The following is a 22904-nucleotide window of genomic DNA, read 5'->3' as shown; positions in this document are numbered from 1 at the left end:
TGATAATTGGTGGCTGCACATAGATGTCTTGTGTGATTGGCTCATCCATGTGCAATGCTATGTTTTCAACAAAGATATCTAAAGAATGAAGCAAATTAGATACTAGAAGTAATTTGGAACGTTGTTTAAAATTGTATTCTCTATCTGAATAATGAAAGAAAAAAATGGGTTTCATGTACCTTTAAAATCATTTTTAAAAAGACAAAAAAAGTTTCACACGTTTGCGTCTGATATAGCTAATAATAAATGTCACGTGGTAAATATTCAATTGATTTAGAATGAAGTCTTGATAAATTGGATACATCACGCCTAAAGTTATGAAGATATTGTTACACTTCTTGTCGAAATTGCCACAAGTTAATAAATAGGCTCCTTTATTATAACTTTGACTGCTGAACAGGCGAATAATGGCAGACAAACTTTGCTTTGATAAAGAGAGAGCTCTGCTGTGTGACATACTGTTCTTTACACATTCATAGGTGATTTAGAGCACACTGTAACATTAGAAGTTACTGTATTACAGTTTTTATTTGAAAAATCAATTTTTAGTTTACATTTTCCAACAGCCTCATAACAAAAAAACCCTCAACAATTTATTAATTAACAAATATAAACAATGATTTTCAAATACAATTGATATATTCATTAAAGTTAATTTATTGTGGGAAGAAATAAAGAATGGGAAGAACACACAACAATAGATGGTATAGAGCTGAGAATGAATGGAGCAATTAGTCTGCAGGGACTATCTCAGTTCCCCTCCTCCCAGCCCACACAGTCTGGGCTATCCCACAATTGTAGCCTTGCCGGGAGCAGCTGCCAGCACAAACCACACACTCTCTCTGTGCCAGCAGCTAATACTCAGAAACCTAACTTGCTACACATGGAGAGGCATCTGTTTCTCATACATTGGATTTCACTTTCTTAAAACATTACATTCATGTATACAGCCTGCTGCCTGCTATCTGGAGAAAGAGTGGAGTATTTAGCTGACATCTGAGAAGAAGGAATATTGCTGGAACAGTTGAGTTTTGTGCTGAAGACTTCATGACTGAAAATAATCTGCTATCTTCAAGAAATAAAAAGATGCAATAAAAAAGGACAAACTATCTGTTGTTCATAGACAAGTTTTTTTTTATGTCTTGTGTATTAGAGCAGTTATATGCACTATATGAGGCAGCACTTGCATCTCAATAGAAAGGGCTCAGTCTTGGTCTAGTACAAGTTACTGAAGAAAGGACGGTACCTAGAGGCTTCTTATAGAGTACAGAATAATAAGGTGCAGGAGCCATGCAGACAACGTTTCGGGGCTTTCATCTCCTTCTCAAGCTGACCACTGTATTAATTCTCCTGGGATTGTTCCGAGTTTTGTTAGCGGATATGTACAGCTCCATGCTAAGTATCCAGCAGGCTCTGACCACCGAGCGGGTCCTACTGCAGCACCTGAAGACTTATATCGAGCAGGAAAGTCACAGGCTCAATGACTTGAGAAGGTAATGTCATAGTTCTGGTTAGAATCCCTGGGTTTTTACGGAACCACCACAGTATAGAAGAATTTTTTAATGCACTCATTAGACAAATATATATATATATATATGTTATAATAACATGACAAGAACTTGTGATCTATTATTCTAATCCAGTACTGGATAAAACAGTAAAACTATACTTAAAGGGACATAAAACCCAATTTTTTTTTTCTTCCATAATTCAGATAGAGCATACAATTTTAAACAAATTTCCAATTTACTTCTGTTATCAAATTTTCTTCGTTTTCTTGTTATCCTTTGTTGAAAAGCTGGGATGTAAGGTCATGAGTGTGCACGTGTCCACAAAACTATATGGCAGCAGTTTTGCAACAATGTTATACATTAACAGGAGCACTAGACGGCAGCACTATTTCCTGTTATGTAGGGCTTCAGGCATGTGCACGCTACCTACCTAGGTATCTCTTCAACAAAGAATAACATGAGAATGATATAAATTTGATAATAGAAGTAAATTGGAAACTTTTTAAAAACTGTATTCTCTATCTGAATCATGAAAGAATTTTTTGGGTTTAATGTCCCTTTAAACATATTTTGAAATTAAACTGAAATTAAAGTAATTGCTATATATGCATCATAAATTAAAAATGAACTATAAAAAAGCTCTGTATACATTTACAAAGCATTTTAAACTGCATTTTTTTTTAACGTGTACATGCCCCTCTGAAAATCCTCTGAAGTGTTATATTCCCATTTAAGTGGCCAATTGGGGACTGAATACCTGTGTTTCTGCCAACTAATCACTGTGCATCATGTAGTAGTGTCAGGATTCTGCATTCTATGGAATGCTCCCAGGCCCATAATGTTCTTGCTTAAATCACAGAAAAAGCAGGCAAAATAAATAATGACCGTGGTTTGTAGTGTGTGTTTTTCCCCACTATGCAGAATCAAGCATTTTATGAGGAATTACATTTTTAGTTCAATGCCCCTTTAATAAAAAACAAGACACTCATATATGTAGTCTATTATTTCTTTTAAAGGGCATTCAGTCTCTAATTTAGTGAATGTAGCCTATACATCTCACACTGCAAAAAGCACATTTGATGTCTTACCCACTCATGATCTGAAAATCTGAAAAGTATTAATAATATATTGAATGCAGATTGGGTGGCAGTTTTTAGCTTAAAGGGACACTAAACCCAATTTTTTTTCTTTCATGATTCAGATAGAGAATACAATTTTAAACAACTTTCCAATTTACTTCTATTATCTAATTTGCTTCATTTTTTAGATATCCTTTGTTGAAGAAAGGGCAATGCACATGGGAAAGCCAATCACATGAGGCATCTATGTGCAGCAACCAATCAGCAGCTACTGAGCCTATCTAGATATGCTTTTCAGCTAAGAATATCAAGAGAATGAAGCAAATTAGATAATAGAAGTAAATTAAAAAGTTGTTTAAAACTGCATGCTCTTTCTAAATCATGAAAGAAAAAATGTGGGTTTCATGTCCCTTTAAAGTGGGTTTCATGTCCCTTTAAAGTGGGTTTCATGTCCCTTTAAAGTGGGTTTCATGTCCCTTTAAAGTGGCATGAAACCCAAAATTAGTCTTTCATGAGCCAGAGTGAGTGTGCAGTTTTAAACAACTTCAAATTGTCTTTGTTCTCATGGTATCTTTTGTTGAAAAGCAGGGACATAAGCGTCTGGAGCACTATATAGCAGCAGTTTTGCAAGAATGTTATCCATTTGCAAGAGCAGTAGATGGCAGCAGTATTTCCTGTAGTGCTCCAGACATCTACCTAGGTATCCCTTTATCAAACAATACCTTGGGAACAAAGCAAATTTGAATTTTAAATTTTGTTCTCTGTCTGAATCACAAAATAATTTTTTTTTTCTTCAGATCCCTTTAAATTGGATGTCATTTAAACAGATACTTTTCTCTGTTCTTTTTTAAGCAAATTCAGCTTTTTTATTGCTTGAACAAAAGTTTTTAAAAAGTGAAACTCCTTTAGGAATAGTTGTATTGTTGGCAGCGCATTAAAGGGATTTAGGTCATAGTTTGAAACTATTCATCAAACTCTAAGAATTCCTACACAAGAGACAGATATTAGACTCTGCTCAGAGTGTTCATTAGGCAGACTGTATTGATGATACGTGCAGTATATTTGTGCTGCTTTAATCAGGCTCTAATCTATAAGTACATTAAAGAGACAGTGAAGTCAGAATTCTAAGCAGCTTCACAATTTACTTCTGTTGCCTAACTTGCTTTGTTCCTTTGGTATCCTTTGTTGGAAAAACATATGTAGGTAGCCACAGAAATTGGCTCACCCAGTGTGTTCAGCTAGCTCCCAGTAGTGCAATGCTACTCCTTCAACAACAAAAAAAGGATACCAAGAGAATGAAGTAAATTAGATAATAGAAATAAACTGGAAAAAATGAGTGCACAATAAACACCAGGGGGCCGAATTATCAAGCTCTGAATGGAGCATAGTAACAAATCGACAGTTTTGACAATAAATGTATATTTAACAGATTTTTCTTTGAAGTATCTTTGTGTGATATTTTTTCAGCATTGATCTTACCTTTACAGCTATGAATCTGTGATGTTTTGCAAGCAAATACTATATAGAGTCCTAGGGGCCGATTTAACAGTGTGCGGGCGTACATCGATAAATGCCGACAGCATATGCTGTCGGCATTTATCATTGCACAAGCAGTTCTAGTGAAATGCTTGTGCAGTGCCGCCCCCTGCACATTCACGCACTAACGGCTGCTATCAGGGGATGTCAATCAACCCGATTGTATCCGATCGGGCGGATTGCTGTCCGCTGCCTCAAAGGTGGCGCATGAGTTAAGGAGCAGTGGTCTTAAGACCGCTGCTTCTTAATTCCTGTTTCCGGCGAGCCTGAAGGCTTGCGGGGAAACATATACTTGACGGGTTGATAAATCGACCCCTAAAGTGTTTTTGCAGAACTGACAAGCGCAAGCTTAATGTCAATACCACTTTATGAACAGACCACCATGCCAATACCAGATATCTAACTGTAGAGTAGCGTTTTGTTAGAGGCGCCCCAAAAAAGGCTGACTGTTAAAGTGGCTAGAATGTGAAAATTCAAGAAATAAAAATAATAATAACTACTCGAATGTGGAAATTCAAAAATACAAAAAATACTACTATAAATGAAAAAATATTTTTTATCTTAGTGCGAGTTACTATGTTAACTGTGTTAAATATAAACCTGGTTTGGGTAATCTAAATTAGAATTTAAAACTCAAAGAAATTTCCTCTTACGGACCCAATGTTCACTCTAATTGAAACTTACAGGAAAGAAAAAACTTACATTAATAGATAGAAATATAAATTTAATAAATATAAAAAGAAATTGACACTCAAATATCTCGGTAAATACTATGATTATTATAAAAATCAATAAAAATATAGACACCGGTGTCACTAACAATTAAAATTCAATTTACTGTTATTTATAACTTTGCATAAAAACATTAATACAATCATCTACTGATATAGGCGTCTCAAGAATATCTGCAACTATCAGCCATGTATTACATGCAGAAGAAAATTTCAGGCACTTGCGATGTATTCAAATGCTCAATAAATGTGTTCTTATATTCAGTGAAATTTAGGTAATAAGTCAGTTCATTAATTTTGACTCTCTTCTTCAGCGTGTGAATAATAAATCTTTAATGTCCAGGTCTGTACCGTAGTGTGTTTGGGTACAATGATGTTGAACTGTTCGATTGTTTCAACAGTTCAACATCATTGTACCCAAACACACTATATATTAAAAGCTCAGGCCCAGGTGCCTGGAAAAGTCTTGCAATCTGCTGCTCTACTGAGATTATAGCAGGTATAGGGTTGCCATCTTTTCTGAGAAAAAATACCAGTTATGCTCATTAGCATACATTTGCATGAATAATTATGCAGCATAAATCAAGAACTAAAGCCGCTAGGACTGATTTGAAATGATTATGTGTTTGTAATTAGATTCCAATAAACTTAGAATACGTTTGGCCATGATAGCATCTTTATTTCTATATTTCATTTTTATTTTCCACTTTGGCCTGATCCTTATAAATACCGGACATGTTAAAATACCAGCTGGGTGGCCAACCTAAGCAGGTATTGAGGGCATTCAGTGGCCATTTACACAAGTGTCAGGTCACCCTATTAAATATGCCCAGAATAAAGCAATATAGCAAATGGGAGTGAAAACTAAATAAATATTGCATGTGTATGTTGTCACGTACGCAATACTTCCACTCATGCATTTATTGTTGTTTCAGGGAACAATACAAGCTTGCAGTTTTTTACATCTCCGACAGCCATATTGTCTGGAAATGCTATTCAAAAACCATGCAGATGTGAGTGTGATCATGGGCTAAAGTACTAACTTGAGCCACATACAGCAATGTTATTGGATTACTGCTGCGCATCACATAATCAATAGAAAGTTCTTTTTTTTAATATAACTACTGTGCAGCGCCGAGTGGCCCAGGGACAATGGGGGGGACTGAACGGTGTACTTTTGGAAAGTATGGGACTGGTATGTTTACTGAAACCTCAGCGCCACTAACAATAGCCAGACACAGGGGAGTCACAAGGGGTTTGTAGTCACCCCTCCCCAGGGTGCCACCCGGTGCGGTCCTCACCCGCACCCCCTAGTGATGCCACTGTGTGTAATGGACACAAAAAGGTGCCTAATTGTGCTAAACTTGTTCCCTATCTGTTTGCTACAGAACTTCCTTGTGAGCAATGGGTCAGACAGAGCCAAGACAGCGTTAAACACAGAAACCTTATTCATGTGTGTTGTATGGCTTCAAATTTTCATCTGAGCACCCAGTTACAGCAATTACATATAACTTAAGTATAAATGGAAGAAATGTTACATCCTTTTATAGATACAGAAAACTTGTTTTTGTAAAATAACTGAATAAATGACAAGTCACAGTTTTCACTCAAAGATAAAAGCTTTCATACAGGGAGTGCAGAATTATTAGGCAAATGAGTATTTTTTTTTTTTATTTTTTTATTTTTTTTTTAAATAGTTTTTATTGTTTTAAAAGATAAATGAACATAAGAGCATCAAAAGCATGTACATACATATCAATAGTACATACAACAGGAATAACAAGATTAACCAGAGGTAGTATTATATAAAACAATCACATAAAATGAGGAGCACAAGAGAGAGAATGCTGGATGTTTAAGTCCATGTTTGGTGTCTGTTGGTCAATAATCTTATTCCCACCTCTCCATGGGAGGGTGCAAAAGTCCATTTGTTGTGGAAAAAGACCCATATTATTAATAACCCATATAAGTCAGCAAACTCCTTAGTGTATAGAGGTTTCTTCATCATAAATGTTCATACCAAAATTATAGCTTAAACATAGAATATGACAATCAGAAATGTTAACCAGATTATACATAGAAAAAAGAAAAAAAAAAGAAAACTGTGTCAAGCTATCCAAAAAGGGGAAAAAAAAAAAAAAAAAAAAAAAAAAAAAAAAAAATAATAAGGGAGGGGGGTATACATCGACAAGGGATAGGAGCGGGGGAGATTGGGAGGGTTCAGATAAGGGGAAGAAAGGGGGAATGGGCAGGAGGACATTAGTAGCACCGGTTACAGCTAACCTGAGGAACCTAAAGTCCCCAAAGTGTTTGTAGGGGGAATTACTTTGGGCGAAGTGCCCAAATTTGGGACTGAAGGTCTGTGGACCCGTGGACATGGGAGACATAGGACTCCATTCTTTTAACAAAATCCAGTATGTCCATCACTTGTTCCCACGAAGGGACAGTGCGTTGCAGCCACATACGCGCTACAGCTAATTTAACAGCTAGAAATAGGTAAATGCAGAATAGTTTCTGAGGTAGAGTCAATTTCCTAGGCAAGATGTGGAACAGGCATGAACTAGGGGACAGAGGTAAGTGGATATTCCCTGAAGAGCAGTATCGGATTGATTTTTGCCAAAGCGGCTGAATCTGACTGCAAGACCACCAAATATGTTGGGGCGTTCCCAACTCCTCGCAGCCCCTCCAACATTTGGGTGAATTGACTGCCGAGATTTTAAACAAGCGGATGGGAGTCATATGCCATTGTAGCATAACCTTGAGAAATAACTCGTACAGGGTTATGCAGTGTATAGCTTTCTTGGTTAATTGGACAGCCATCCGCCATTGTTGTGGTTCGTTTGAAACCATCAGGGAAGATTCCCATCGCCTTACTGTAGGGGATTTATAGAAAACTGGAGGCTTCATGAGCGTGAGATACGAGATGGACAGAAGTTTACCGGGGGATGTCATAGAGTCCCAGCGAACTTCCCAAGCGGTTTTAGACCTTAGTGGGCCCGCACCAAAGCCCCACGAGAGGAGAAGGCTACGTAGTCTCCAGAATTCAAAGTGCAATCGAGGAGGCGGATTAAACTTCCGAAGAAAGTCCTGGTAGTTTAGTAGCTTATCCCCTGCATAGAAATCTGCTATTCTAGTCAGCCCCAAAGCGAGCCATAAGTTGGGATGGGAGTCTGGCAATGACAATAGCAGCCCCCTAAGGGAATGCGATGGCGAGGGATGCGGCGCTACGGTCGAAAGGTTGCGAACCTTATCCCAAAACTGCAAATTTGATTTGACAATAGGATTAGTCAAAAGGGCTGGCGTCCTAGAGTGTCTAGGGATCCACACTAGATCTTGTAGGGTGAATCCAGCCGGAAGGGATGCTTGTTCAATCTCTGCCCATCGGCTCTCCAACGGCAGCTTCCATTGGGTTACATGAGAGAGTCTGGCAGCCTCATGGTATTTTAGGATATTGGGGGCAGCCGCCCCACCAGCCAGAAGAGGTTGTTGTAGAATATTAGTAGCAAGTCTCGGAGCCTTATTGCGCCAAATGAATTTGTTACATAGTTGTTGGAATTTGTAAATTGTAGATCTAGGAATCGGGATGGGTAGGGAGCGGAATAGGTAGGTAAGCTTTGGTAGGAGGCTCATTTTGAAGGCCGCGATTCGACCCAGCCATGACAGTGATGGGACATTCCAAGTGTCGGTCGATTTTTCAATAGTTGACAGTAAGGGATTGAAATTCAATTCTATCATCTTCGGAATACTATGTGAGAGATAAACCCCGAGATGTTTGATATGAGTCGTAGACCATGCGAACTTATAAGTGCGTTTCAGTTCATTAAGAGTCCCGTCTGAAATGTTAATAGCATATGCCTCAGTCTTGAGGACATTTAGCTTGTAGTAACTGACTAAGGAGAATTTATTCAGTAGGGAAAATAGATGGGGAAGAGAAGTAATAGGATCCGACACAAGCACCGTTAGATCGTCTGCAAACAAAGCAGTCTTCTGCTCCGTGTGATGGACACATACCCCTCGGATTAAGGGGCATGACCGGATGGCCTCGGCTAAGGGTTCCATCATGAGGGCAAAAATAAGTGGGGACATTGGACATCCTTGTCTCGTGCCGTTCGTTATTGAGAAAGTTCTGGAGCAAAACCCCAGACCCCTGACTACTGCCGATGGGGTAGAGTAAAGAGCCGCGATTGCTGTGATGAAGGGCTCCGGAAGACTAAAGCGCCGCAGCACCATATATTTCCAGTTCACCCTGTCGAAGGCCTTCTCAGCGTCCAACGACAGGGTGACACAGGGCAAGTGGGAACCATGAGCTTCAAGATAGACATTCAGGAGACGTCTTGTATTGTCTGGGCCTTGCCGATGTAGGACAAAGCCCACTTGATCTGGTCTGACCAGTGCTGGTAGTAAAGAATTGAGGCGCGAGGCTAAAATCTTAGCGTACAGCTTAACGTCTAGGTTCAACAGTGAAATCGGCCTATAGCTGCCACAAAGGGTCAAGTCCTTTCCCTGCTTCGGGAGAGTAATGATAGTGGCCTGTAAAAATTCGGCCGCAAAGGTGCCCCGTTTGCTTGCTAGCGTAAAGAAACGTCCTAGAACGGGAAGTAGTTGGGTTTGAAACTTTTTATAAAATAGGTCAGAGAAGCCGTCTGGTCCTGGTGATTTAAAGGCCTTAAGAGATTTAATAGCTTTTTTAATTTCTATTAGTGAAATGGGGTTCTGCAAAGAGTCAATGCAGTCTTGTGGGGCCGAAGGGAGGTTCAGCGAGGCTAAAAATGTCTCAATATTCTCAGATGTTGGAGGGCTAATTGAGCCGTCCTGTTGTAGATTATAGAGGGCGGCATAGTAATCTGCAAAAGCATTGCCAATATCTGTGGGTTTTATAACACACCGTCCATCTATCTTCAGCATGGGGATGCGCGCTGCCGCCGTTTTCTGGCGTAATCTATTGGCCAATAATCTATCAGCTTTATTACCCTTATGGTAGTATAATTCTTTAAGCCGTAGGAGTCTCACGGCTGTCCTCTCGGACTCCAACTGTACTATACGGGCCTTAAGATCCACTAGTTGTTTGGACAGTGTATCTGTGGGGTTCATTTTATGTTCCCCGGAAATCTTTCGGAGGCTCGTAGTGAGTTGTGCAAGGGTTTCTCCTTTGCGTTTTTTCTCGGCTGCTGCTATTTTTATAAACGACCCTCGGATATATGCTTTCAGTGCAGCCCATAAAGTGAAGTCGTCAACTTCACCATTGTCATTAGAAGCTAGAAACTCGGTAATGTCTTCAGCAATGGAAGCCTCCGTTCCAGGATTGGAAAATAAGTGAGGATGCAAGCGCCATGTTGCCGCTCGTTGAAGTTCTATGGAGGATCGTAAATTAATATATACAGGATCATGGTCGGACCATGGGCATTGAGGAATCCAAGTACGAGTCACACCATCCAGAAGACCCGGGTCACAGAAGAAAAAATCTATCCGCGAATATGAGCGATGTACTGGAGAGAAATAAGTATAATCCCGAGCAGTCGAGTTAAGGGCACGCCAGATGTCAAATAGATTGAAGCGGTAGATTAAGTGTCGGAATTGGTGCGATAATTCAGCCATTGGCTTAGGGAATTTGCGGGGGGTGTCCGATCGTCTATCCAGATTGGGGTCCCATATAAGATTGAAATCCCCGGCGAGGAGCAAAAGGCCCTGACGCAGAGTCTCCAGTTTCTGGAGAAACTTGCGTAGAGACCGAATGTGTTGTTTATTAGGTCCATAATAAGAGGCTAGCGTATACAGCGCACCGTCCAGTTTACAGACTAGAATCAGGTATCGTCCCTGAGGGTCAGAGTCGACAAAAATTTTCTCATAAGAGACATCTTTATGTATGAGGATAGCCGTTCCTCTTGATTTCTGAGAGAAACTGGCAGTTTCAACTATCGGATACAATTTAGACTGGATGGGTGTCTTTGTACCTTTTACCCAGTGGGTCTCTTGAAGGAAAACCAGGTGGGCCCGAGCCTTGGCTAAAGATCTAAGGCAGAGACTGCGCTTAGTCGGAGAGTTGAGTCCTCTCACATTGTGAGTGACACAACAGTATGGCATAGTTACAAATGTGCGTCCTCTCGCTATAGACTGGGGTCGGGCGGATTGTCAGGACAGTGGTGGGTAGTTGGGGAAGGGACAAAAAGGGCGGAGGACACGAAAGGAAGAGGGGAAGAAAAGGGAGAAAAAAAAAAAAAAAAAAAAAAGAAGGATTGTTTAGGATAAATACAATTCAACACAGTCTTATAAATAAAAGAAAATAATACTGGTATAAACAATATTCAAGTTAAAACGTACAAACAGTCAAATAAGAGTACAAGGTGCAGTATATAATCAAGATAAACCGCGTATGCAGTCTCTAGAATACTTTTCCAGAGTACTTTAAGTGGGGGGAGTGGTAGCCAGTGTTAGCTGGCAATTTAGTTATTAAATCTGCATCATTGGGAGAGCTTGACAAGGGAAAGAAAGAGTAAAGTGTGAATGGAAGAGAAGAGGGAGGGGTAAGTACACACACAGGCCCCGGATCCAGGGGGGAAAGATTGACAGAGTGGGTAGAAAAGAAAAGAGAGGGTCAAGATGGGATAAAAGGAAGAGGGAGAAGAGAAGAAGAGAAAAGAAAAAAAAAAAAAAAAAAAAAAAAAAAGGGGGGGAAGAGAAGAGGGGGAGATTGGGGGGAAATAGCATCAATTTCGGACCAAATCTATTAATGCAATAATAGTGAATGTTAAACATCAACATAACAGTGAGAATCTAAAGCAAAAGGGTAAACCAGCCCCCTGTTCAGCACCCCACCTCCACATCCCGAAAATCGCAGGTAGTTCGTCAACCCATCTAATAGAAGATGGGACTGATAGTATGCTAATGGTGGAGGAAGCATGCATCACAGGATGGCCCAGGTATTGCAAAATATATCAGCCAAGATGTGGCTCCACATAACCATACACCATATAAAGGGTAGTACAATGTAAGAAAACATCAACAGTATTGATATATTAGGCCATCAGTTGGCGGAATGTGTCCGCCCCGCCAACCGAGTAAACTTTTGTAGTACCCAACAATAAAATAACCGCTATGATAAAAACAACATATAATCTGTACATTGCAGTAAGTTCACGGCATCTTCAAGCACTATCAATTAAATACTAGAGAACTATTATGCCAGTTGGGAAGCACGATACTTCCCGGTGTTGCGGGCGGCAGACAATGCCCGAACCCATTGTAAGATAGATGGGAGGGGATGTCACCGAAAGAGGTACCGTGGAGCACAAGTGGCATGTACAACACAGCATACATTATCTGTAATTTAGGTGGATTAGACAGTAAATGACAAATCTGAGAGAACAATGCATATGAGAGCGAGGTCACCACAAAATGGTGCATTCAGTGATGCATCTCCATTATGCGGCCATCTCACGCTCTAGATAAACAAAGCATGCTAATAATAAGAGAGTAAAATATGCTCTTAAAATCTCAGGTGTTTCCCGGGTCCCCATAGCAACTAGAAAAGGTTATCCCCAGTAGGAGGTGAGACTTGGAGAGAAGAGAGAAGAAAAAGAGAAGGAAAAAAGAGGGGAAAAAGAGAGAGAAGAAGAGAAAAAAAAAAAAAAATGGAAGAAAGAAGGAAAGAAAGAACAAAAAGATAGTAAGTAGAATAGAGAGTAGACACATATACACTTTAAAATAAAATACTTTGCATATATCAAACCTAAGGAGGAGGGAAAAAAAAGAGAAAACATTGAGCAATGGAAAGTCACTTGTAAATTATATTGACAGATGGTTAGTGAGCAGTGGGGAGGTGGAGATGCTCCACCACCCCTATACCTCATGTGCAGTCATCGTCATCTGCTCGTGCCTGAGTAGTTGTAGCTAAGTCACTGGATGGTCTTTGGGGTAGAGGACCCCATTGTGGGACCATAGGGTTCAAAGAGCTTTGTAGTGGAGAGTCAGGTGAAGATGAAGATGTGGCACTCCATTTTTGCAGAAGGTTGTGACTTTGTTCGAGAGTGGTCACAATATACTGCTGGTTGTCCTTGAGAACAAAAAGTCTGGTCGGATGACCCCATCTGTACTTTATGTTGTTTGTCCTAAGAAACTTGGTGAAACTTCCAAAAGACTTTCGCTGCTGGAGGGTGTGGTGAGAGAGATCAGCAAAGATGTTAATGTCCTGAAATTGTTCAGGCAAGGTGGGTTTGGACATAGAGGCTCTTACTAACCTCTCTTTGTATGTGTAGAAGTGTAGCCGAACAATGACATCTCTTGGTTTATCAGTTGCTAGGCTTCTAGGGCGTAGAGCCCTGTGTGCCCTATCAATGAGTCCCTCATTTGGATTTGCCGGTGGTGCCAGATGATTGAAAAATTCAGAGAGGTGGGTGACCAAGTCACTAGAGGATATGCTTTCAGGGATCCCCCTGAGGCGTAGATTATTCCGGCGGGATCGGTCTTCAGCATCCGCCACTTTGTTTTCTAGCATAATAAGCTGTTCCGCCAAACTCTGGGCATATGCAAGGACATTACCCTGTTCAACTATCATGTCTTCCTGCTTCCTCTCAATTGTGTCCACTCTTTCAGAAGTAGATGTCAAATCTCGCCGCATCTCAGCCAGCGAGGCAGTTATTTGGGACTGAAAAGAGGAGTGATGTGCCTCAAGCAAAGTTTGCAGTGATGATAAAATAAACGAAGGTGTCACCGTTGTTGGGGCAGCATCTTGGAGGGCTTGGAGGGTATTGGATACTAAATCTGATCCATGTGTTGAGGTATTAGTGCTATCTTGTGAATCTTCATTTGTAGATAATATCATAGGATTGAAATGGTCCACCACAGTCCTTTTAGGGCCACCTACCGGCTTTGGTTTCCATTTGTTGGATTGTGCCATCTTCAGGACTTCAAATGGCACACCTGACAATTAAGAGCACAGGACACAGCTAGAAGATCAAAATTTTATAAACTGATGTTGCAGAGTAAGCCAGAGTAATGTGTATATGTAGTAGGATCCGGAGCCTGAGGGTCTTCCCCTCCCCTTAGGCAATACAATTAGCAGCACATTTTAGGGTAGAGGAGTGCTGTTGATTCTCTTAAGGCGATTCTTGTGTTTCACCTATGTTGCTGTTGGTGTAATATAGGATTTCCCGACCTCCGCTGGGGTAGTTGTCACTCAGGGTCAGGTATCATGTATGGCACCCTCCTGAGGGAGTGCCCCCTTTTGGGCGAAGCAGGAAAAAGGAGATGGGGTATGACCCGTCACCACTCAGGATAGCGGGAAAGGGAGGAGGGTGTCACATCTGGCCCTGGGAATCAATGAAGTCTGGTATTACAGCAGTACTTTAGAATAATGTTCACCATCAATTTTGGCACTGAGGGTCTTATCCAAAAAGAAAAAATACACAGCTGTACAGTAACTTGTAAAAAAAAAGGCCACAGTTCTTAATGTTAGTAAGAGAGCTTTTGCTGCACAGAGGCTAATGTTATCTGATTTAGGCGTGTGGAGGATCAGTATAGAGCAAAGTGTCCAAATATGAAGGCAAAATAAATGAGGTATATTGCAGTCTACACACTGGTAATTAGAGGATTTCACATTATAAAGAGCGGCAGTAGAGTGTGTAAAGATTTAAAGTAATGGTTTCCATTTGCCACCCACAGAGTTGTAAGGCTTATTCAAATAAAATCGCAGTGAGGTAGCAGTTGTATACAATGCTTCAACAGAAGGTAGAATGATGGCTATAAAACCAAATCTAAGGAACCGGGATTGAATGTCTCTTAGTGAAAGAAAGAAAAAAAAAGCAAGTTGTTGGTTACTTACAAACTGCCACGTGGGATGCCGTTAGGAGTGTTGAGTTTCTAGTACCATAAAAAACTGGTTGTTAACCAGTATATTCACCTCTCCCAGTGTGCTTGGTAGTCCGGTAGTTCAATGAGATGGTCCTGCAGTAATCAGGTGTAATTCCGCCATTGAAGGCTTAACTGCGTGTGCCGGTGTAGGCCGCGACCACGGCCTTTCCTGAAAATGGTCTGGAGCTCCCAAGCGGGTGTTATTTGCGATTGTAAATTTTTGCAAAAACGAGCAAGAAACAGTGCCGGGTGGTTGTAGTAGCTGCCCTAGATATATTTTGGGCAATTTCGCTGTATTTAGCAGGTTATATGAGCTAAAATAACACTTTTGTGGCCAGAGCTCTGTCTCCACACTTCCTACCAGTTTGGCTGCCGGCTCCGCCCCCCCGCAAATGAGTATTTTGACCACATCATCCTCTTTATGCATGTTGTCTTACTCCAAACTGTATAGGCTCGAAAGCCTACTACCAATTAAGCATATTAGGTGATGTGCATCTCTGTAATAAGAAGGGGTGTGGTCTAATGACATCAACACCCTATATCAGGTGTGCATAATTATTAGGCAACTTCCTTTCCTTTGGCAAAATGGGTGAAAAGAAGGACTTGACAGGCTCAGAAAAGTAAAAAATAGTGAGATATCTTGCAGAGGGATGCAGCACTCTTAAAATTGCAAATCTTCGGAAGCGTGATCATCGAACAATCAAGCGTTTTATTCAAAATAGTCAACAGGGTCGCAAGAAGAGTGTGGAAAAACCAAGGCGCAAAATAACTGCCCATGAACTGAGAAAAGTCAAGCGTTCAGCTGCCAAGATGCCACTTGCCACCAGTTTGGCCATATTTCAGAGCTGCAACATCACTGGAGTGCCCAAAAGCACAAGATGTGCAATACTCAGAGACATGGCCAAGGTAAGAAAGGCTGAAAGACGACCACCACTGAACAAGACACACAAGCTGAAACGTCAAGACTGGGCCAAGAAATATCTCAAGACTGATTTTTCTAAGGTTTTATGGACTGATGAAATGAGAGTGAGTCTTGATGGGCCAGTTGGATGGGCCCATGGCTGGATTGGTAAAGGGCAGAGAGCTCCAGTCAGACTCAGATGCCAGCAAGGTGGAGGTGGAGTACTGGTTTGGGCTGGTATCATCAAAGATGAGCTTGTGTGGCCTTTTCGGGTTGAGGATGGAGTCAAGCTCAACTCCCAGTCCTACTGCCAGTTTCTGGAAGACACCTTCTTCAAGCAGTGGTACAGGAAGAAGTCTGCATCCTTCAAGAAAAACATGATTTTCATGCAGGACAATGCTCCATCACACGCGTCCAAGTACTCCACAGCGTGGCTGGCAAGAAAGGGTATAAAAGAAGAAAATCTAATGACATGGCCTCCTTGTTCACCTGATCTGAACCCCATTGAGAACCTGTGGTCCATCATCAAATGTGAGATTTACAAGGAGGGAAAACAGTACACCTCTCTGAACAGTGTCTGGGAGGCTGTGGTTGCTGCTGCACGCAATGTTGATGGTGAACAGATCAAAACACTGACAGAATCCATGGATGGCAGGCTTTTGAGTGTCCTTGCAAAGAAAGGTGGCTATATTGGTCACTGATTTGTTTTTGTTTTGTTTTTGAATGTCAGAAATGTATATTTGTGAATGTTGAGATGTTATATTGGTTTCACTGGTAAAAATAAATAATTGAAATGGGTATATATTTGTTTTTTGTTAAGTTGCCTAATAATTATGCACAGTAATAGTCACCTGCACACACAGATATCCCCCTAAAATAGCTATAACTAAAAACAAACTAAAAACTACTTCCAAAAATATTCAGCTTTGATATTAATGAGTTTTTTGGGTTCATTGAGAACATGGTTGTTGTTCAATAATAAAATTAATCCTCAAAAATACAACTTGCCTAATAATTCTGAACTCCCTGTATACTTTTCACAGCAGTATACAAGTTTTTACATGTTTGTGTAGCACAGAGTTATGAATTGCAGCAATATACGCATATACAGTATATATGTGATTTAACCATGCCTGGACGATTTGCTGCATTTCTTTTTAAATAAGCAACAAAGTGCCCATAGGGCTTGTCCTGTATGGACTAATATTGTAGCAAAATATCTGTGTACTCAGATGACTGATCTTTGTGTTGCTGAAAGATATAGTCCAAGTTTATAGCACGTCCGCAGGGCACTCAGCAGGCATAGTAATGAGTGGCTAGGCTGTAAGTCAGATGCAATGAGCAGAGAACCTTCACTTTTATTGATTTATTCTTCTTTAATATTTAAAATGACAATGTCCCTCCAAAAACCATTCAGCCTATTCACTTCATCAACATATGTCCTGCATTGCAGCAGCATAATGCAGAAATCTTAGCCCTATTACATCTGACACTTTTCCTGTCCTACTTGTGTCTCAGTTCCTATAAAAGAAACTGCATTCAGAAACATCCAAACTCAAATATTATTTCTCCTTTTATGTCCCTTTAAAGCCCAGATTTCCAGAATAATGTATCATACACTGTGCATGTAACTAAGACTCGTCTGTGAAGGGTGCTGACCCAAAAACACAAACATTTTTTTCAGTGTGAAATCTGTATAAAAAAATAAATATTTGTATGACTAGACGACAGCTGTATTTTCCCCAATAAAGCAGAAATAGGTCAGGATTGTTTCCTAATTTACTTCATTTCCGAGTTAAAAGAGCTTAGAGATCTCATTAGTTTTCTGTTGGTTTTAGAGCAGGGTATTTAGTAACTCATAGAAAAATGAGTTACAAAGTCTGTAACAAAAAAGAGTGCTTTACCTCTACAATTATATAGGAAAATTTCTCACTGAATAATACAGGAACGATTTTTAACCATTCCTACTTTATCATTACTGGTTTAACTATTCAATCATACACGTTTAAAAACACTTAAACTCTCTAGCTATCAATATATAGCATAGGGGGTTGAATAATACCTCTGAGAATCATGTATCTAGATGTGAAACATTGTACTTGTTTTGTATAATATCAAGCAATTAGATAAAGTAAAGTCCCTGCTTGGACAGTTAACTTTAGCACAGCTGTTCAGTGTAATAGATTCTGTCTTAAGCCCCTTCTATAGTGGGAGCTAGATTAACGTTTAACTGACTTGTTTTAATATCATAGCATAATGTCTGATCTCAGAATATAACACACATTTACAAGCTATTGGCAATCAACAATTATCATAGGGAGTAAGCGGTTAAAAAATGAGAGTATGAACTCTCTGAAGCCAGGCCCCTGACACGTGTTTTGCTCACGCTTTCTCAGAGGGGTTACACGCCGGCTGTTTGGTAAATCTATTTACTGGTTTATAAGCCCCACCTTGTGTGTGGGATTGGATGATCATGAGGAATTATCTTGGTTTTGATTGGTATGACTGCATGTCAATCATGTTTAGGTATCCAATGGGGATACATTTTTCATTTGGAAGCCTTATGCTATACTCAGTTACAAGTTGCAAACTTATGCATGTTGGTTACGATAATATATGTTACTTTATCAGGGAGCTCTTTATGATGCTGTTGAAGAATAAGCTCTAAATTTTCTTATTGTACATACTTTCACTTGTGGTGTGTACTTTGTATTATACCACAGAGATATTGTTTGGCAATAGGACAATCTGTAGGGTTTTCAATCTATTTATTACAGGTTGGTATTTATAATGAACGTATTGAATACATCAGTAGCATGACAAAAATGACAGATGTTTTAAAGACAGAAGCAAGATTACGTAGAACACTGTATACCATTTCTGACATATTTTAAGAGTGTCATAGGAGTATGGTATCTATTCAAGTTGGTATTTCTCTACAGTTAAGTGGGTTGTTTATACATTTCTAGGGCAATAGATACCAGTGCTGTTTTGAAGAATTTTAAGGGTGCAGGAATAGATGTTTCCAAATATTATGTGAAAGTCAGTTTCTATGAATTTGTTACTTAAAAGTGTGTTGAAGAGAAGAGTGGTTGTGTGCACATATAGTTAAAGAGGTAGGTCACATAAATACAAATTATCGTAATAAAGTGAAGTGGATGGGAAGTATATGAAAAACTTAGTGATGGAGTGTCACAAATGAATTGCATTATTAAATATTGTGTATTGTTGCTTACAAAGTATGCATACTTGGATAGTAAAGTGTTAAGTAATTAACACAAATAATTATTTAGAGAATAAGTAAAAATATTCCTAGGAAAGGGATGAAATCCTTAATCAAACATTATTAAGTAAGTAGTAATGAGCTGCGGTCAATGTGCAGAATTAAATATATTTGGTTGGGATGTACTATAATTGTAGGTATACACAGTAATTGTTATATTCATTGAGTCCTTTTGGTTGTATGGAGTCTAATAGATATATCCATCTACATTCTGACTTTAAAATTACTTCTTCCAGATTTCCTTCTCTTATGCCCAGAGAGATTTTCTGTATCACAGCATACTTCAAGTCAGTGATTCCACTTTTGTGAATTTTTAGAAAATATCGTGCCACTGATGTGATAGTTTTGCCTTTGGGTACATCCTTTGTGGCATTTTTGATATTATTGGCAGGCTCCAAAATTCTTACTGGCTTCGCGGGTTGTCATGCCTACGTAAACGTTCTTGCATGAACAAAAAAGAACATAGATCACTCTGTCGACCGACATGTATGGTGTTGTTCTAATTTATGCATTTTGTCTGTTTTGTCAGTGATTTGTTTGATTTTAGTTACATATGTACATTCTGAACATGAACCACATGAATACATTCCTGGGTCTTTTGGTGTTTTCTTTGGGATATGAATGTAGTGGCTTTGAACCAATTGATCTTTTAGATTTCAGGGTCTTTTGTACCCTGTGGTTATTTTATGCTGCCCTATCATAGGTGCAAGCTTGGTATCATTTTGTAGTATGTGCCCATTTGTATTCATAATCCCAATATCTTTTGCATTTGGGGATTGTATGTGGTAATTAATCTTGGACATATTTCTTCTTGTTTTTTTGGCTTCAGGTTTTAATAAGTTGTTTCTATCTTGTTTTAAAGCAGCCATTCTGGCTGATTTCACTGATCGTTTACTCTATCCTCTTTGGATTAGTCTCTCCATCTTTTTAGTACTTTCTTGTAAATATGTTTGTACATTGGAGCAATTTCTTTGCAGTCTTATGAATTCCCCTTGGGGTATTGCTTTGAGTGTACTTGGAGGGTGGGCACTGGTATGGTGCAATAAGGTATTTGTAGATGTTTATTTTCTATACATTTGTGTGTCAATGCTGCCATCTTCATTTTTTCTGATGGTCTGATGGTAAGATCTAAGAAATTCACTGTACTTAAATCTGCTTGATAAGTCAGTTTAATGTTTTTATCATTAATATTGAGTATTTGTATGAATTTTTCCAATTCTGGTCTTAAAGGATTCCCAAAATCCAAGGAACAGATTTGCATATGTGGGTGCACATGCTGTCCCCATGGCTGTTCCTTGGACTTGGAGATAATATCGATCCTGAAATGTAAATACGTTGTGTGTTAATAAAAAAATTAGCATTTGCAGAATAAAGGCATTATGTTGTTGGTTGTTATTAGTATTGGTGGATAAAAAATAACTGATTGCTTTTAAACCATCATTATGGCGAATGCTGGTATACAGTGATTCAACATCCATAGTTAATAGCCAGTTTGTGTCTGTTACTTTGAGATCTTGTAGTACTTGTAACACTTCCATTGTGCCACAAATATAAGAAGGTAACATAGGCCTAGATTTGGAGTTTGGCGGTAGCCGTGAAAACCAGCGTTAGAGGCTCCTAACGCTGGTTTTAGGCTACCGCCGGTATTTGGAGTCATTCAAAAAAGGGTCTAATGCTCACTTTTCATCCGTGACTTTTCCATACCGCAGATCCCCTTACGTCAATTGCGTATCCTATCTTTTCAATGGGATCTTTCTAACTCCGGTATTTAGAGTCGTGGCTGAAGTGAGCGTTAGAATTCTAACGACAAAACTCCAGTCGCAGAAAAAAGTCAGTAGTTAAGAGCTTTCTGGGCTAACGCCGGTTCATAAAGCTCTTAACTACTGTACTCTAAAGTACACTAACACCCATAAACTACCTATGTACCCCTAAACCGAGGCCCCCCCACATCGCCGACACTCGATTAAATTTTTTTAACCCCTAATCTGCCGACCGCCACCTACGTTATACTTATGTACCCCTAATCTGCTGCCCCTAACACCGCCGACCCCTATATTATATTTATTAAGCCCTAATCTGCCCCCCACAACGTCGCAGCCAGCTACCTACAATAATTAACACCTAATCTGCCGACCGCAAAGAGCCGCCACCTACATTATAGCTATGTACCCCTAATCTGCTGCCCCTAACACCGCCGACCCCTATATTATATTTATTAACCCCTAATCTGCCCCCCTCAACGTCGCCTCCACCTGCCTACACTTATTAACCCCTAATCTGCCGAACGGACCGCACCGCTACTATAATAAAGTTATTAACCCCTAATCCACCTCACTAACCCTATAATAAATAGTATTAACCCCTAATCTGCCCTCCCTAACATCGCCGACACCTAACTTCAATTATTAACCCCTAATCTGCCGACTGGAGCTCACCGCTATTCTAATAAATGTATTAACCCCTAAAGCTAAGTCTAACCCTAACACTAACACCCCCCTAAATTAAATATAATTTTAATCTAACAAAATTAATTAACTCTTATTAAATAAATTATTCCTATTTAAAGCTAAATACTTACCTGTAAAATAAATCCTAATATAGCTACAATATAAATTATAATTATATTATAGCTATTTTAGGATTAATATTTATTTTACAGGTAACTTTGTATTTATTTTAACCAGGTACAATAGCTATTAAATAGTTAAGAACTATTTAATAGCTAAAATAGTTAAAATAATTACAAATTTACCTGTAAAATAAATCCTAACCTAAGTTACAATTAAACCTAACACTACACTATCAATAAATAAATTAAATACAATTCCTACAAATAACTACAATGAAATAAACTAACTAAAGTACAAAAAATAAAAAAGAACTAAGTTACAAAAAATAAAAAAATATTTACAAACATTAGAAATATATTACAACAATTTTAAACTAATTACACCTACTCTAAGCCCCCTAATAAAATAACAAAGCCCCCCAAAATAAATAAATGCCCTACCCTATTCTAAATTACTAAAGTTCAAAGCTCTTTTACCTTACCAGCCTTGAACAGGGCCCTTTGCGGGGCATGCCCCAAGAAGTTCAGCTCTTTTGCCTGTAAAAAAAAACATACAATACCCCCCCCCTAACATTACAACCCACCACCCACATACCCCTAATCTAACCCAAACCCCCCTTAAATAAACCTAACACTAAGCCCCTGAAGATCTCCCTACCTTGAGTCGTCTTCACCCAGCCGAGCCAAATTCTTCATCCAAGCGGAGCAAGAAGAGGTCCTCCATCCGGTAGAAGTCTTCATCCAAGCGGGGCAGAAGAGGTCTTCCATCCGATTGAAGTCTTCATCCAAGAGGCATCTTCTATCGTCATCCATCCGGAGCGGAGCGGCAGCATCCTGAAGACCTCCGACGCGGAACAACCATCCTGGCCTACGACTGAACGACGAATGACGGTTCCTTTAAATGACGTCATCCAAGATGGCGTCCCTCGAATTCCGATTGGCTGATAGGATTCTATCAGCCAATCGGAATTAAGGTAGGAATATTCTGATTGGCTGATGGAATCAGCCAATCAGAATCAAGTTCAATCCGATTGGCTGATTGGATCAGCCAATCGGATTGAACTTGATTCTGATTGGCTGATTCCATCAGCCAATCAGAATATTCCTACCTTAATTCCGATTGGCTGATAGAATCCTATCAGCCAATCGGAATTCGAGGGACGCCATCTTGGATGACGTCATTTAAAGGAACCGTCATTCGTCGTTCAGTCGTCGGCCAGGATGGATGTTCTGCGTCGGATGGAAGATGATGGCTCCCGAAGAAAGAAGATTGAAGATGCCGTTGATAGAAGACTTCATCCGGATCATGGACCTCTTCAGCTCCCGCTTGGATGAAGACTTCAGCCGGATCATGGACCTCTTCAGCTCCCGCTTGGATGATGACTTCAGCCGGATCATGGGCCTCTTTAGCCCCCCGCTTGGGCTTGGATCAGGACATCGGAGGAGCT

General features: G+C 39.7%; 1 protein-coding gene across 1 annotated transcript in view; it reads left to right on the top strand.

The window, feature by feature from the left end:
- The first annotated feature begins 840 nt into the window (after window positions 1-840).
- P4HA3 (prolyl 4-hydroxylase subunit alpha 3) overlaps window positions 841-22904 on the top strand; it is a 156210-nt gene continuing 134146 nt past the window's right edge. The window contains exon 1 of the mRNA XM_053708742.1: window positions 841-1493. Within this exon, the coding sequence (XP_053564717.1) occupies window positions 1291-1493 (203 nt within the window). The 5' untranslated portion in view covers window positions 841-1290. The remainder of the gene's footprint in view (window positions 1494-22904) is intronic.

The sequence above is a fragment of the Bombina bombina genome, chromosome 3 (genome assembly GCF_027579735.1).
Source record: "Bombina bombina isolate aBomBom1 chromosome 3, aBomBom1.pri, whole genome shotgun sequence".
Taxonomy (NCBI): Eukaryota; Metazoa; Chordata; class Amphibia; order Anura; family Bombinatoridae; genus Bombina; species Bombina bombina.
Note: the sequence above shows the minus strand (reverse complement) of the source record. Positions and strands in the feature narration are given on the sequence as shown.